This window comes from Thalia democratica, chromosome 8, assembly GCF_965202585.1.
Source record: "Thalia democratica chromosome 8, ktThaDemo2.hap1.1, whole genome shotgun sequence".
Lineage (NCBI taxonomy): Eukaryota > Metazoa > Chordata > Thaliacea > Salpida > Salpidae > Thalia > Thalia democratica.
Window position 1 is genome coordinate 25,481,202 of NC_139172.1, and position 13,411 is coordinate 25,494,612.

General features: G+C 24.2%; 1 protein-coding gene and 1 non-coding gene across 2 annotated transcripts in view; one reads left to right on the forward strand and one right to left on the reverse strand.

Annotated features, from left to right (window-relative positions):
- LOC145843066 (putative ATP-dependent DNA helicase HFM1) overlaps positions 1 to 13,411 on the reverse strand; it is a 52,647-nt gene that overhangs the window by 13,184 nt on the left and 26,052 nt on the right. The window contains exons 24-31 of the mRNA XM_082950533.1: positions 11,248 to 11,336; positions 10,950 to 11,136; positions 10,400 to 10,415; positions 9,960 to 10,081; positions 8,853 to 8,972; positions 7,808 to 8,341; positions 5,989 to 6,096; positions 5,375 to 5,599 (exon numbers count right to left, since the gene is read on the reverse strand). Coding sequence (XP_082806659.1) covers positions 5,375 to 5,599; positions 5,989 to 6,096; positions 7,808 to 8,341; positions 8,853 to 8,972; positions 9,960 to 10,081; positions 10,400 to 10,415; positions 10,950 to 11,136; positions 11,248 to 11,336 — 1,401 coding nt within the window. The remainder of the gene's footprint in view (positions 1 to 5,374; positions 5,600 to 5,988; positions 6,097 to 7,807; positions 8,342 to 8,852; positions 8,973 to 9,959; positions 10,082 to 10,399; positions 10,416 to 10,949; positions 11,137 to 11,247; positions 11,337 to 13,411) is intronic.
- Trnav-cac (transfer RNA valine (anticodon CAC)) lies at positions 12,353 to 12,425 on the forward strand. The gene has a single exon. It is a non-coding gene; the product is annotated as a tRNA-Val (tRNA).

The following is a 13,411-nucleotide window of genomic DNA, read 5'->3' on the forward strand; positions in this document are numbered from 1 at the left end:
GAGTAATATGTAAGTTGTTTGATAGAAAACCACAGATTAACAGCATAGGGAGAGGGAGGAGGTAGCAAAAGCAATTTTTATTTTTGTCTTATTTTTATAGAAATAAATTACCAGTTCCTTTTTGCTGCTTTGAAATTTTTAAGTGACTTTTGAGATATAAGCAAGCAAAGTAAAAGAGATCAATAGGTTCTTTATAGGAAGTTATCTAACAAATTCACAGAATAGTCCTTATTGTCCTTTATCCAATAAAACTGGCTTAATTTCCTGTTTAGTTTTCAGAGCCCACACGACCCTTTAAAAGAATTTGGTTTCGGAAAAATTAGGTAAAATTTAAATTAATTTTGGAGCTGTTGCTTATCTGTCACATATCATCAGACAAACAATTAATAATACGATCTCTAAACTGGGTAAACCTATTAAACAAGGACCAAGAAAGTGCCCTATATATTTAAGACTGAAATATAAAGGTAAAGAAGCAATAGCTCTTGAATAGAACAGTAAAAACATTTTTATTACTACTTTTAGATCTGATCAACTAAGAATAAGCCATTTTACAAGAAAACCTTTGAATGGAATTTATAAGGATGTCACTGCCTATTTAGAAAAAAGTAAAGTCATTTATAAGTTCAGATGCCACTGTGATAGTGTGTATTTTGGCAGAACGTCCCAGAGATTTAATATAAGAAGAGACCAACATATTTCAAAATCCCTTAGAAGTTGGTAGGCACGGGTTTGAATAAACCATCTAATAAGTCGTATTGCTGAACACTTATTAAACAAGTATTATTGTGCAAAGAATTATAATGATAGTCATTTTCAATTTTAAGTAAAGCATGTAATGAATATTATCTAAGCGTTTTAAAATCTTTATTTATAAAAAACATTTAGACCTAAGTTATGCAAGCAACAGTTTTTATAAATCTTATCTTTATAAATTGTAATAAATGTTTTGTCTAGTTTGTCACTTATTTGGTTTATTTATTGTTTTATTTTTGTACGTATGCTTATCTTAGTTAAAATACTAATTAATTTATAATTATGTAATTACAAACTGTTAATCTATCTCTAATTAATTGTGCTTAATTTGGTCTTTTTTGATAAAATCTAAAACTGTTTACTTAAACTAAATTTAATTTAAAAATTATTTGCTAACAGAAGTAGTTGATAAGGTTTAGCTGAAATATCTTACTTGTTTACTTAATAAAAATGTTTTTGAGTAAATCGTGTATCAAGCTTTTGTTTAATCTTTTATACTAAACTCAATGTTATTTTGCTTAAGAAGTTGTTTAGAACCTCCGATTTATTAGTTCAAAGTTTTTAAAATTAGCTGTTTGACAAATCAAGTTGTGTACTTATCAACTATTACAGACTAGAGCACATTTTAAAGCTCTATTAGTTTAATTTAATGCGTGGTTTCCCAAAATAATTCAAAAAACACCTACTTATAAGGTAAAAAGCAATCATTGATCTAGATCAGGGTTTTCCAGAAAAGAGGACATCATCTTCTAGGGGCGGTTTTCAGTAAGTTAGGGGTCAATAATTAGTAAAGGGGCAAAAGGGAGGGGGGACAATTTTTAAAATTTTAAACTTACACTAGACGTTATTTAGTTGCAGATGAAGAGCAAAAAAAAAGTCTGGTAGCTAAGGTAAAACTCTACAAAATAAGATATGCTTGTTACAAACAAAGTAGAACCCTTGTGGTCTTAAATAGGGGTTTATTATTAAGTTTAGATTTTATATTTGATTTATATAGTATTAAGTTTTACCTTTTAGAGTGTTATACGATCTGTTGTCGTTTTTTGAAGAAAATATTTAATACACTAATTAAAATCAGCTAAGTTGTTTTTTTAATAACTGGAACCGAAATACTTTTTATTAATAAAGTTCGCCAAAAAAGTTGCGATGAACTTCTAAAACAATACTAGTTGCAATACCTTTTAAGTAATTTTATGGTAAAAGAACGTGATAACGTTGTAGAACATTGTATAATACGTTATAAAGCTGTTTAAGTGTTTATGGTCAAAAAAATTATGTTTCAAACATTTTTTTTTGAAAAACTTTTTATAAAACTTGTTGCGATTTTTTATATAAGGCATATTTTATTTACTTTTTCTTTTATCTATAAAGACAAGCTATCAACTATTTTTGAATTAAAGATGTTTGTAAAATAAAGACTTTTTTGTTTAAAACGAAAGTTATCGATCAAAATTTAAGTATTATCTGTATAGTTACACAAACTTAGTTTCAAACAACTATTTGTAAAAAATCTTAAATCTTTTGTTTTATTTTAATTAGTATGTATTGGTAGAATAAAATTAGAATATTGACAATGCACATTAAGAAAAAAATCACCAACGTTATTATATTTGAAGTAGGTATAAAATCGTTTCAAAAGGAAGCAACTTAAGTTAGATATGTTCGAACAAATACAAGTAAAATTTATAAAGTTAAATACTGATATTTAAGATATCATTGTTTGTTTATAGTATTATTTAAAAAAATAAACTCCATAAGTCTTGATGTTAAAGAAAAATAATTATGAATAAAAATCTTCATAAAAATATTGTAATCAAATTTTATCAATATGTTTAAATATATTTTACATCTTACCTTTCAATGTACATATTTGTCTAAAATTAAAAAATCAATAAAAAACTACTAGTTTTTGTGAAATTATAAGGCTTAAAGTTATAAACTGATAATTTAAATTGCATTTTAGGTAAAACTTAAGGGTAGTAGAAAACTAACAACATACTATGAAAACAACTTGATAGTGTTGTAGTACCTAAGTTCGTAGACTATTTGAAACAGAATATCATAGTTTAACAAGAGATTGTTTATATCTATGACATAGAAAAAATTTGTTTGATTTACTTCTTAGATTGTTTAAATTTATGTGTTATTTAGGTCAAATTATAAGGTTCGATTAAAAAAAAATACCATTATCCATACCTATAAATCTATTCTTACAGTTTAAGTGATTAACTTGTTCTTGTATTAATCTCATTCAAAAGCTAAAAAACTATTAAAAAGCTTTTTAGCATAACAAGTTTTGTATGTTATATATAATGTTGTTTGTTATCTGAACGATATAAAAAAATAAGCGCAAAAAAAGTTTGGTCTAAGGAAAAAATGTACGTAAAAGCCTTTCGGTTATCAAATCATAAACGATGGATACAGTTAAATGTCTTTTCAAAGTAATAAATGCTTTATCTTTATAAACTTTTGATATAGACTTTTATACATGTGGACATTTTGTATGAGTTTTTATATTTATTACTGTAAAATATAAAGGCTTTTACCTGAAGAATGACTTACAATTTTTCTATTTGAAACTTAGAACTAAAAAATCCCGGTTTTTCAAGCTAATGATTTTAGTTTTTTTTTTTACATGAATATCTTTGTTTGAATATGTAAAACCATTCTTAAATACAATGAAATTTCACCTTATAAAAAACAACAAGTCATTTTATATAAACAAACAATGTATGTCATGCTTAAGAAATTTTTTAATTTCTAAATAATAATTATACAAAAAACTTATTTTTTTGGTTTCAACTGTAAGAATAAAAACATCGAATTTGTGTGATCAACCCTTTTGAAAATTCTTTTATGCACTTCTGTGCACAATTGTGTAATTAGAATTTGTATAACTGATTACAAAGATTTAATTCGCTTTACAAAGTAAATGGTTGATAAAACGTGATAGGTTTCATTAGTTGATGAATAATATTAGTAAAAAATGTTCATTAAGACAAATAATTGGTTAGTAGTAAAATTATTAGTATAGCTAAGCTTTAAGTTAAGCTTTAAAAATATATATTTAAACATCATATGTAAAAAGGTATCCTAATGAAATTATCTAATTGTATACAAACTTCTAATAACCTTATTAAGACACAACAAAATTACTATTAGCTATAAGAAACATATTAAATAAATAAAAAGTAAACTCTAGAAGTACAAAAAATTTAGAAATATTTGTTTCTTAAATTAACAGTATTTTTTACACACTTAAGTAAAATTATTTAGCAATTGTACAGTAAGTTCTGCTTTTTTAATATATTAGCTTTTTAAAGTTGAATTTATAACTTTCTTTAGATATTACAAAAACTACAGTAAGTTATGGATATTACCTAAAATATAAAAGCGAAATGTTGTTTCTTAAAGTGATAAAGGTTTCTTTTAAAACATTTTAAATCATAGTTAAACAACATAAAAGAAGTAAAAAGTTACTATTCCATATCTCCAAATATTATAATAATATTTTTTGTACATATAACAAAGAAATGAGTCATAAACTTGTCTCATATTAACGCTCTTAGCTATTAAAAATTTGACTCTAAAAAGCTTAAATGGGTTGTTACAATTTAAATAAATCTCAAGTTTTTTATTAAAACGAGATATAAAATATATTTCTGTTTAATCAAAAGTGAACTGAAAAAAAAAATTGTTTAAATTATAAACTCGAAAAAAAAACAAGATTTATGAAACATTTTCAAGAAAATTACAAAAATTAAAAACTGTAAATTAGATTAAAACTTAAAATAAGGAACAATCAATTACATAAATAAGATATTCAAAACAAATATTGAAGAAAATATTTGATGATAAAATTATAAAACTAAAAGGAACTATTCAAAACAACTAAGAATTCTAAAAAAAACAAAAATAAGATTAATTTAAACATAAACAAATCTTTTAATTAGAAGAAGTAAAAATTGATATTAGTTGAGTAATAATTAACAATGAAATCAAATTGAAAAAAATATTAAAAAATAGAATCAAAAATACATGAAAAAGTTTTTCTAGCTTCTTCTAATTCCTTATCTTGATTTGAAGTACTTTCTTGTTTTTTTCTATAAATATGACTTTTATTCTATAAACTTCAAATAAAATTCTTACTTAAAAAACAATTTTATAACTTAACAAGATATTATTATGCATTTGTAATCAAAATAAAAAATAGTCTAATGTTTTTATTAGCATCTGATTTACAATTAATATTAAAATTTATTTAATGTTGTTAAATGTAATCGAAATTTCAACATTGTGTTTTGAAAAATATGTAATTATTAACAATAAAAATACTTAAGAATATGTCAAAGTAAATATCTACATACCAGACTTACAAGTTTATTAAAACAACTAAAAATGCAGGAACTACACATCAAAATATTGCAAATTCATTTTTAAAGTTGTGAATTTTACAACTTAAGCATCTTAAAAAAATTACTTTAATGTTGTTAATATTGCTGTATTTTATTATATTATTAAAGTAATTCTAATTTTAATTCAAATTGAAAACTAACTGAGTAAAGAACTTGTTATTATTGACTTCAGCTTTTAACTTATTTATTTTCGGCGATTCTACATTCGTATCCTCACTGCAATGCAAGTAGCAGCTGCTTTCGTCGATTTTCGCCGTTAAAAATTTCCTCCCTTCCAACTGAGAGCTGCCTGCTTGCTCTGCTGAGTTCACGTCAACTCTGACGGTAGGAGAACCAATAGGAGAGTAGGAAGGCGAGTCACGTGGTGATGGTGATAAGTCACATGACACCAAATCTGCTGAGTCAGCACAAAATTCTTGGTTTTTTGCCTGCATGAAATTTAAACTTTTATAAAAATATTTGTTATAATTTGAAATTTTCGGTCAAATTAATTAACAACCATTAAAATCAAATTCAACGAAACATTTAAACATAAATTTTAAAATGAAATTCATCTAATACTTAATTATATATTTTATTTATTTAAGTGCTATAAAAGTATTTAATTATAATTACAATTATGAATATACAAAAAATATTAACTTGTTCTTTTATTAGAATTAATTAAAAACTTCAACTTTGTAGAGTATATAAATCAATATAAAGTACGTAACTTCTCATTCTTTAAAGTGTGAGAAAAATATAAACTTTTTATAATTAAATAATGTTTAAAATAATTAATAATTTATTAAAAGTGATTTCTAAAAAACAAACTTACGTTCATTAAATCAGAACTATAAATTTTATTTCGATCTTTCTGTTTATTTTCAACTTTTGGTGTAGTCAAAATACTAGTATCATATCCAGAATCAATAAAATTGCTATTCTGAAAATAAATAATAAATTTAAAAGTGAAATTTACTTACAAAAAAAAACATTATTTTTGTAACAACTTTAACCACAATCGATGACCTACCATAATAAATACTTTTAATAATTACTAAAAAAAAATACCAAGACTTAAAAAGCTATCAAAGTCAGACTATCTCATCTTGAAAAACTTTATTAAACTATTTGTCATCTAAATAATTTTTTTAAAGTAATTTATGTCATTTAGTACTTTAAGATTTTATTAGAAATATAAGAGTTTTGAGAACTAAAGGAGGGAAAAACATCAACATTCTGACTATAAAAAGTTACTTTCTGTCAAAGTAGGTTAAAATAAAACTAACAGTGCTACTATCATGGAAAAATGAATCATTGTTAAATGAATCAGTTTCATTGGATATTTTTGAAGATTCTCTTTTCAAATTCTTCGATGGTTTAGTTTTATTATCAAAATTTTTTTGGTATTTGAATTCAGGTAGACTTTTTTCATACTTCGAAAGCTTGTCAAATTTTCCAAACTAAATATCTTATTATATACATACTAAAAATTAACACAATTCAAATACGGGAACAGGTCAAAAATGCACGGAGCGTCACTTTTGCACGAGCTTTAACTGTTCTAATTGAAAACTTTTGTAATCTAAAACTTTGTTTTCAAATAAAAATACAATAATTTGCATGTTCATTTTTAAAATTGGACTGTTTTGATAAAACTTTGGTCAGTTTGTGTAAAAGTGATGCTCTGTGCATTACTGACACCTAGCCGTAGTACCTAGCTGCTAAAAACTAAAAACAATCATTACAAAAATGGTCGAAGAAAAACAGTCAAGCTAAACTTCTACTTGAAAAAATATTATTTTGTTGTTGGTTATTAACAGAAAAAGAAGATTTATCAAAGTTTAAAGGCTTGTTAAACTTTTTGAAATAAAATAAATATTGTATTAGAAATATTTACAAAAAGTAAAAAAAAACTTATAAACAATAACTTCTTAAATACTTGAAGAAAAAACAGTCAAATAAAACATACATTTTGTTGTAGATTTTTATTTGAGAAAGCAGACCTTTTAAAGCTGTCAAAAGTTGAATCTTTGTTAAGTTTTCCACACTACAAAGTTAAAACAGCAATAACATTTAGTCTTTTATTTTGTTTATTAAGTGAAGCTAAAAAGCATAAATATGAAATGCCCTTATTGTTTTAAGATAAAAACTTATCAATTTTTTGAAGTAACTACAGTTTTGGTTAAATAAGTTTATCTATAAGTATTTATTCACATTTTGTTACTTATTTTTGTTTAAAAAGTAGGCTCATAACTTTCTAGTTCATAGTTATAAGGGTTGTTAAACTTTAAAACCTATATGTCATAATTTTTGTCTATAATTTTCCTAGAACATAGACAAAAAAAATATTTTGTCAATGACTTAAATTTTATAAATCGTACTTTCTAAAATTTTCAAAAGAGTTCTTTAAACTTGTAGAAATAATCTAAAAAAAGTTAACCTTTATATATACATTTACTTACATATTGTTGCTGGTTTTTACTTGAAGTAGGCTGGTTAAAACTATCAAAATTCGTAGACTTGTTATACTGTAAAAAGAAAAATCAAGAAATGTTTTTTTTTAATTGTGTCTAAAACTGACTATTTTTTGATATAAAGACTGAGGAAATATATAAAAAGTCTTGAAGCTTGAGAAAATAGCTAAAACTCACAGTCTGTTTTTGATTTTTATTAGAAAAAGCTGATTCGTCAAAATCATCAAAGTCGTCAGTTTCAATCGACTGCAGGTAAAAATCAATCGTTTCGTCATCTTTGACTTCCGTTTGGTAACCATGGAAATCGTTTGTGTTGTTATGCAAATTATTTGTATTGTCACGGAAATCATTTGTGATGCAATGGAAATTTTTAGTGCTACCATGGAAATCATTTGTGTTATCATGTAAGTTATTTGTGTTACCATGGAAATCATTTGTGTTACCATAGAAATCGCTTTTGTTACCATGACAATCATTTTTGTTACTATCGAAATTATTTGTTTTACCATGAAAATTATTAGTACTACCTTGGAAATTGTTTGTGCTACCATGTAAGTTATTTGTGTTACCATGGAAATCACTTTTGTTACCAATGAAATCATTGTCAACTGATTTATGTTGGTTTTTGCTTAAATTTTGTTTATGAAAATCTTGGCTGAAATCTAGTTGGAAATCGCAGTTTATAGAAACGTCTGTATCTTCGTCTTGATCCTTTATAATTTTATAATAATACTTATAAGAACTTATTACTTTATTAAGACAAATGAAAACTAACTATTAAACATACAAACAATCCTACAAAGTTTACAATACAACCTAATTAAAAAATACTGATACGCAAATCGGCATATTTAATTTACAAAACTATAAAACTTGTGCTTACGCACTTACACCCGTCTTCAGAAAATTTAATTGACTTCAATAAGTTCGTGATTTTTTTATAAAGTCCGAATCATCTTAAATAAAATAAAATCAACTTACTGTTATACTTGGCTGAAATTTGTTGTTTTGAAACTTTGATTGATCTGGTATTTTTAGCTGAAATTTTTTTAGAATTGTTAGATAATATCTTAATAAAAATTTTAAAACTTAAAGTAATCATCACTCAGATCATTTTCGTTTACAACAAAATTATTAAAAAAACTATAGACTATGAACATAAAAACCATAAGGTATACCAACTCTAATTATTTTTACTTTTTGATAAAAAATTCAAACATACTGGGTTGTAATCTGATGAACTATTTGGTTTTTCCATCCTACTGCTATTTGGTAGATCAGAAAATTTATTTGGTTTTCTTAAAATACTTTTCGGAGTATTTCTTTCAACTTTATTTTCCATCTACCAAAATTTACAACAATAAATAATTATTTGAATTGCTAGTATAATATGTTTACATAAACACTTTTTGGAAGTATTTTCAATAAAAACATTTGATCTTTTAGTTTTATAACCACCAAAAAAAAAAAAGAAGAGAATGTAACGATACGTTATTTTATTCCAATTTTCTATTTTTTAATTGGAAACACTTTGTTGTTCGGAAAGCTAAATTTGAAATTGTTGCTATAACAATAGTCTTCAGTCAAGTAAAGGAGTATTGTAAGCTTGGACATTGTTAGAGTGAGTAGTCTGAGTTCTGAGGAAAGAATTGGAGTGAAGTTTATTGTCTTCCAGTAGAACCAACTTTCCTGTGTGCTAGTGACTAATTTTATTGACTTTTTTTTATAAGCAAGATACTTAAATTGTTTTTAGACACATTTAAGTATTTTCTTGAATTTTGTTAACATTGTATAAAATTTTATAACAGTTTATAAAATTTTATTGATTTTTTCATACCTGAGTTTTTTTATTGTAATTTTTGTCTAATTTTAACTACTTTATTCATTTTAAGTTTTTTATATTTTGTTACAAATTGGTTTACTATTAAGTTTTTAGTATATAAATTTATCCCAACTATTTTGTATTTTATATTATTAAATAATTTTTATCAAAGTAAAATTAAACTATGTCACGGGTCAGTCCAAACCCAGAGTGTCTTCCAGACACTAGGATTCAAACTCGGGCTAAGAGTGCTCGCATTCAGAGCCAAAGACCTCTTAGCCATGAGTCCACCATTGACCCTCCTACTCTCCTAAACAAACCCTTGGAAGTTGGCATGCCAACCTCCTCTGGTTTCAAGAACATAAATAAATAAGTTTTAACGAAATCGTGTATAATTCAATTTTATTATAAATTTAAATGTATTCAAAAATATTTGTGAATTACTACTACAACGAACTTTTTTTAATTAAAAAGTAATATTAGTTCAAAACATTAACTATATCGAACTTGAAACTTATTGTTAGGGAAAGTGAATTTAGCTTGAGACCAAGTTTTCTTCATTTTGTACAAAGGAGAATTTCCTTTAACTTTTTCTATTGTCATTTCATCTTCCGTAATATCGGTACATTCTGGTTTAAAAATACATTATAATAAATAAACACAAATTTATTTATACATCAATAAATATTTTAACAAAAACAAACCACTTTGGTAAATATGTGAATGTTCAGTCCACAATTGTTCACTTTCGCTTCTCAATGGAATATTATTATTATTATTTGAATATATTTTACTATTGTTTTTTGAATATACTTTATTGTTATTCATCTGATTACTCGCTTCAACAGTGAATTTGCTTGGTTGATCGTTTAGTTTGAACTTGTTATCATTATTTTGTTTATTGTTCAATTTAATTTTATTTTCATTATTTTGTGTCGTTCTCGAACCAGAGTTTATTTGTTCCTAAATATTATTAAGTTTTTTATAACTACTATAATTAGTTAATGATTTCAATAGTAATAGATTTGTATAATTTTATGTTTATTTGATTGTTTTGTACATTTATAATAAAGTTTAAAACCATTATCATTAAAAAGCAGTTTATTTTCTAACTTAAAATATTATTATTACTTAAAAAGTGAAAATAAATTCTTAATGCATTTAAAATATTATATAAAATGTTCTGTAATCATTACGTGTAGAATACGGATACCCCCATATATCCCTTTTTAACAGTTCATATTAAAAAAATCAATGAACTTGAAATAACAATACATTAAATCATTAAATTTTAAAGTATTATAGATTTTTAACTAATTATTCGTACTTAAAACATCAAGTATAAGTTCAACTAAGTAGCTGAAGAACTATAGTTTTTATTAGTTTTAAAAGTTGGTTATTTTTTCTACCATTTCAATGTTCAAGTATTATAGTAAACACGTTGTTTTTCTCAGTTTTATTTTTTGTTATTTTGAAAATCAAAGTAAAATAAAAAACCTCGTAAAGTTCACATTCTCTTTCAAATTTTGATTTTTTCAGCGGCCTGAATCTTTTTACATCTTCCTCATTAGTATTTTCATTAAAAGTATTTTCATCGTTGAAAAATGATTCGTTGACAATCGATCTGTTGTGGCAAAATTCGTTCAATTTTTCCCACCCAGCTTCGCTTTTATTTGTTTTGTTTCTTTAAAAAATAATAAATTAAATAATAATAAAAACTTAGTCAAAACTAAACTTATAAGCAAATTGGTTTAAGTACATAAAATATTTTTTTATTTAAAAATTGAAAACAAACTGGTGTAAATCAGTATAGTTTCTGCTATTATCACGATTCATTGGTAATTTTGAATTTCTATGAGGATCATATTCGTATTGCTTCAAAAACTAAAAAAAAACAACATAGATTAAACTAACATAGATTAAAAGTATTATCTTTACTGTGAATTCAAATACTTAATTCTAAGAATATTTTTCACTATATTTTTGATGAAAATTGTTTTTTTTATTTCAATTAAGCTTTCCAAATAAATATAAAAAACTTTCTAAAATCAATCTTTTTGCTCTAGATCAGATTTCGTTAATCAATGGGTAAGTATCAGATATGCACGAAGAAACACTTTTGCAAGGGTTGAAACTTTTTTTATTAATAATTATATTTTACTGTCACTGTTATTCCTAACCCTAAGTCGGTATTATTTTACTCTCGTGCATAATTGTCACTCGTGCAAAAGTGATCCGTCTTGTTAGACAATAGTTCATACGAACATTTTATTTTCAAATTGAAAGTTACCGTAATAAATTAGTACAGTTGTTTCATTTTTAGCATTCATTGACATACAAATATACACGAGATATTTCATTCAGAATAATGTTGGGATAAAATATAGCTTTGTTAGGAATGACCGTCTAAATACTTATTAGAAAATTATCATTTGCATTTTTATTGAACCTAAACTAATTTATTTTAATAAGAGTTTTATTTTAGCATCGATTTAAGGGTTAAATAGTAAAACTTGATATTATCATTTTTTTAAATAACTTTAAAGTATACAAAAAAAAAATTTAAAAATTAAAAGGATATTCAAGCTTAAAAAGTATTAACAGTTTATTAAAATACATTTACCTTTATAAAGTCATCAAAAATTAATTGACCTTTTTTTTGAAAAGAATAACAACTTAAAACTGCGAACAATAAAGTCCAACTTTTAACAATTTCCTAAGTCGATTAGCAAAAAAATATTTTTTGTGTATTAATTTTCTTTCATTACATCGACGAAATTTCAAAAATAAATAATTATTGTTTCATAAGACCATTATAAATATATGTATCATAATAATTTAAATGCGTTCAGTAAAGTCAATTTACATTGATAAACAAAATTTAGCATTTGTCAATAAGTGTTTCAGTAGTGTAGTGGTTATCACGTTCGCCTCACACGCGAAAGGTCCCCGGTTCGAGCCCGGGCTGAAACATTTTTGTTATAATTTTACATAATGGTTTATTTGTACATAGTTTTAGTTACGGCACGTTTTCAATTTTAAATACTAAATTATTAAATACACTTTATTTTAGTTTAATAGTTTAGTGTACTCGAAAAGTATTTCGATTTTACTTGAAATGTTAAAACCAGTGGCGTCGCGTGGTATTTTTTTAGGTGCTGCAGAATTTAAAAAAAAAAGTTCCCTACTTTAAAATTATTTTTTATCTAAAATAAAAACTTTTTTCTTTAACAATTACATTAAATTGCTTATGTAAATGAATAAATTTTGTTTAAAAATGAAAAATTATTAAAAAAAAAAAATTAATAAAAATAACTTTAAAAAAAAGTAAATACTTTGAAAATTAAAGTAAGTATAGGAATAAAAAAAAATTAAGTAATTTAAAAGATTCAAAAAATGTTAGCTTACTTTTGAGTATTAATCTTTAAAAAGGCTTTAAAGTTTAAACTAACAGTAGAAAAAATTTAGACAAAACAAATGTTTATTATATTGAAAAATACAGTAACTTTAATAGTTTTCTTTTTGCCTCAATCTTATTCAAAAAATATTTGATTAAACATCATACTAAGAATGGTTATTTTACCAATATTTAACTTGACAAAAAAAAATCTTATTAGACTTGGCAGAAAATTAAAAAGTTTACCAGCAAAAAAAATGTTATGTACAAACTGCAGGTTTATTTTAAGTAAAATTTATTTTAATCAAGTTTATTAAAGAGTAACTATTAGCTCTCTGAAAGAGTTAAAAAAAGAACAACATGTAAAAAAGTGCCTAACCCCCAACTCCCCTTACCCCTCACTATTTTGCACAATTTTTTTTACAATTATTAAGATTTTTATTAACTTTTTTTCTAAATTTAATGTTTTTTTGTTTGAGGTTTAAAATTCAATAGTTTTTAAAGGGTATCTTTTCTTTATTTAATTTTAATTTGTTTTTCATTTTGATGATAGTATTTTTCT